Source organism: Notothenia coriiceps, unplaced genomic scaffold (genome assembly GCF_000735185.1).
Source record: "Notothenia coriiceps isolate Sejong01 unplaced genomic scaffold, NC01 NC01_scaffold00038519, whole genome shotgun sequence".
NCBI classification, from domain to species: domain Eukaryota; kingdom Metazoa; phylum Chordata; class Actinopteri; order Perciformes; family Nototheniidae; genus Notothenia; species Notothenia coriiceps.
Window position 1 is genome coordinate 1,376 of NW_011371220.1, and position 3,059 is coordinate 4,434.

Genomic DNA, 3,059 nt, shown 5'->3' on the forward strand with positions numbered 1-3,059 from the left:
GGCAGGAAAAGCAGCAGTGGAAAAAAGGATTCTCTTGGCAAACGGTTCGGTGTGTTTGCAACGTCGCTCCAGCTGACTCATCTAGTCTGTCTGCCTGTTGTTTCCCCTGCTGTCCTGAAGCTGTTAGTGAGGAGCTCTGAGAACACATCCATCTCATTTTAGGGCTGGGTGATATGGAGGAAATCTAATGTTTTTGATCAAATACTTTTATCAATATTGTGACGATACTGAAGAGTTCACTATTTTTTTTCTTTCTTAAATATTACCAGCTTTTATTTGATTTATAATAATCAGCAATGTGGATATCATGACTTAGTGATTAAAGGCAAAAAAGCACGGTTGAGCTGTTCTGTAAGTTCAGAAAATTACATAATTTGACTGTAGTGCAGGTCACAGAAATGGAAAAAGGCCTCTTTTTGTGCCAGATTACAAACTTCACTACAAATCCTTATGTCACAATAATGGTATATTAATGATTTATTGCCAAGCCCTGTATATCCTTGGGGCTGTTGCTAGTTTTTCTGTTAAAATATGTACGGAAAACATGTTGGAATGTGACATGATGGGATTCTTTTGTCAGCAACCCCCCCCCCCCCCAACCTGCATACCTTAGCCCTTACTCACAATTTCTCACAATCCAAAACAGTACAAATCTCATTCTGTATGACAGGCTTATGGTGTGTGTCATTAGGCGCTTTACCTTGTTGTTCAAAAAATAGTTCAAAGTGTATTTTTCTCTCCTCCCCGCTCTTCAGATACAGAATGCTGAGAAGAGATGAATCCTTCAGGTCATCCGAGACATCCACGTGTCTTTGCTGCTGTCCCTCCCCGACAGCCTCTCGTCCCAGCGGTAACCATCTGCCTCTCCACGATCCCTCGTTCGCCCCTGCCCGGGTGCCTACCCCCTCCCCTGCCCCACTAGTGTTCATCCCAGAGGAGAGGAAAGGCGAGCCAGCCGCTGTAAATATGCCTGGATGGAGGTCTCAGTGGCGTCTCGTCCTGCTGAACTCCCTGACCTGTGGCCTGGAGATCTGCGTGGCAGCTGGGATCACATACGTGCCCCCCTGCTGCTGGAGGCGGGCGTGGAGGAGCGCTACATGACCATGGTGTTAGGTAAGGACTTGGTTAAGATCGAAAGAGTGGGGTCTGGTTACCTCTAGTTACCTCTATGGTGATGTGTGTGTGTGTGTGTGTGTGGTGTGTGTGTGTGTGTGTGTGTGTGTTGTGTGTGTGTGTGTGTGTGTGTGTGTGTGTGTGTGTGTGTGTGTGTGTGTGTGTGTGTGTGTGTGTGTGTGTGTGTGTGTGTGTGTGTGGTGTGTGTGTGTGTGTGTGTGTGTGTGTGTGTGTGTGTGGTGTGTGTGTGTGTGTGTGTGTGTGTGTGTGTTGTGTGTGTGGTGTGTGTGTCTTTTTCTCTTTCTCTTAAATGCTGGCAGGCTAGGAAGTACATTGCTTGAGACATCAACAATGCCATATGGAGGTGCTTTTTAATGCCAGTTGTGATCAGGGCCTGGAGAGGCTGATAGCAGGCATTGAAAATGTCCATGAAACTGACAATCAAATAGTTGAGTATTTTTTGGTTGATCAACTAATTGTACAGTTGACCTTTTGTAATCAATGCAGGTCTCAAAGACTCCATAATTTCTCCCCCTCTGTCGCTGTCTGACAGATTTATCCATCTATATGAAAGCCAAAATGTTTCTAGTTATCGTGCTACACACTATGAATCAACCATGCTTCTGTGGCTGGTTGATTGACCACACAAGTGAGTGTTCCTCTGTCCAAGGCGTTCAAATGATACATCTTTATAGCCCTTTGAGTGCCATTTATTTACTTTGCCATTATTTAGTCTATTGTCCCTGGCGGCTAGAGCAAGATAATAGTTGTTGTTTTCCAGTCTGAAGACTGCTAGTCTGTAAACATTAAGGTCATAATACAAATGGAATATTATTGTATAGTTGCGCCGTTAAACACCATGAGAGAGTAAGCTGGTCCAAGACTGTTAACTAGTATACAGAAAAGGATGGTGAACTTGTCCAGTAGCAGCCAAGTTTATTGAGCGTGGTGGAGGGGGCAAGCGTACCTTTGGCCGCAGGCGCCTCCTATCTTCCGTTCCATGCAGTCATAAAGACATAATTGAGCCGTAACACAAATCACCTGTGTGTTTGTTGAGGTTGGGCTTATCGGGCACTAATTGAAAAGCAGCAGGAGAGCAAAGTACGGCAGGAAGAAGAGCCACCATCTGCCAGACCAGACCCCTTACGGTTGCCTACTTACTTTTCATGGAATCACTTCACCTCCAACATTATAAAACAAAAGCAACTTTGATTCCACTAAATCCATATCTGTCTTTTTTAATGAAATAGGATAAAACATTTTCGTCATGGGTTCTACAAGTTAAACTTGTGTCGTATTTTGCTATTTATTTACTTTTATATAGGGCTTTTGTTCGGGCAGATGCATACTGTCACTTAAAGGCGCTCTCCGTATCATGAGAAATGCCACTTTTTGATGTATTTTATACATAAATATGTGCCCCGGGGTTGTGTCAGAAAATAAGAGACCCTCTCCTCTTTCCTCGTTGCGCAGATACCTCTGAAAACGGTGGAATACAACGGAGCCTGAGATGTCCAGATTTGCACCCACGTGGTGGACCCACAGCCACTATCAGAAACTCTCTATCAGAATCAAGCCCGACCTGTGCTGTTGAGGTAATTTGGTCTTGTTTACATTAGCAGATTAGCAAGGGATTCGCTAACCACTCAGAGCTAAACAGTGACTGGACGAGGAGTAGGCTGTTTGAGACAAGCGAGATCCTGCGCAGTTGCGATCAACGTCTTGCATAGGTGCGTTGCATGATGGTTACATCATTTTGTCCAACTTGCTCTGGAGGCTCGCTCTACATGAGACGTCGAAATCTCGTGGGACAAGACTCCGCGAGACTAGGAGAGAGGGGGGGGGCGAGGCGGCGCGTTCCTCCTCCACGGGCTGCGGAAGTGAAATGCGTTTGATGGGAAACGACTCGCTGGGGTATCTCGAGCTGAGCGCTCATGTGGTTTTTA

General features: G+C 45.4%; 1 protein-coding gene across 1 annotated transcript in view; it reads left to right on the forward strand.

The window, feature by feature from the left end:
* Positions 1-923: 923 nt before the first annotated feature.
* The window catches only part of LOC104968257 (solute carrier family 45 member 3), a 12,283-nt gene continuing 10,147 nt past the window's right edge, over positions 924-3,059 (forward strand). The window contains exon 1 of the mRNA XM_010797834.1: positions 924-1,113. Within this exon, the coding sequence (XP_010796136.1) occupies positions 975-1,113 (139 nt within the window). The 5' untranslated portion in view covers positions 924-974. The remainder of the gene's footprint in view (positions 1,114-3,059) is intronic.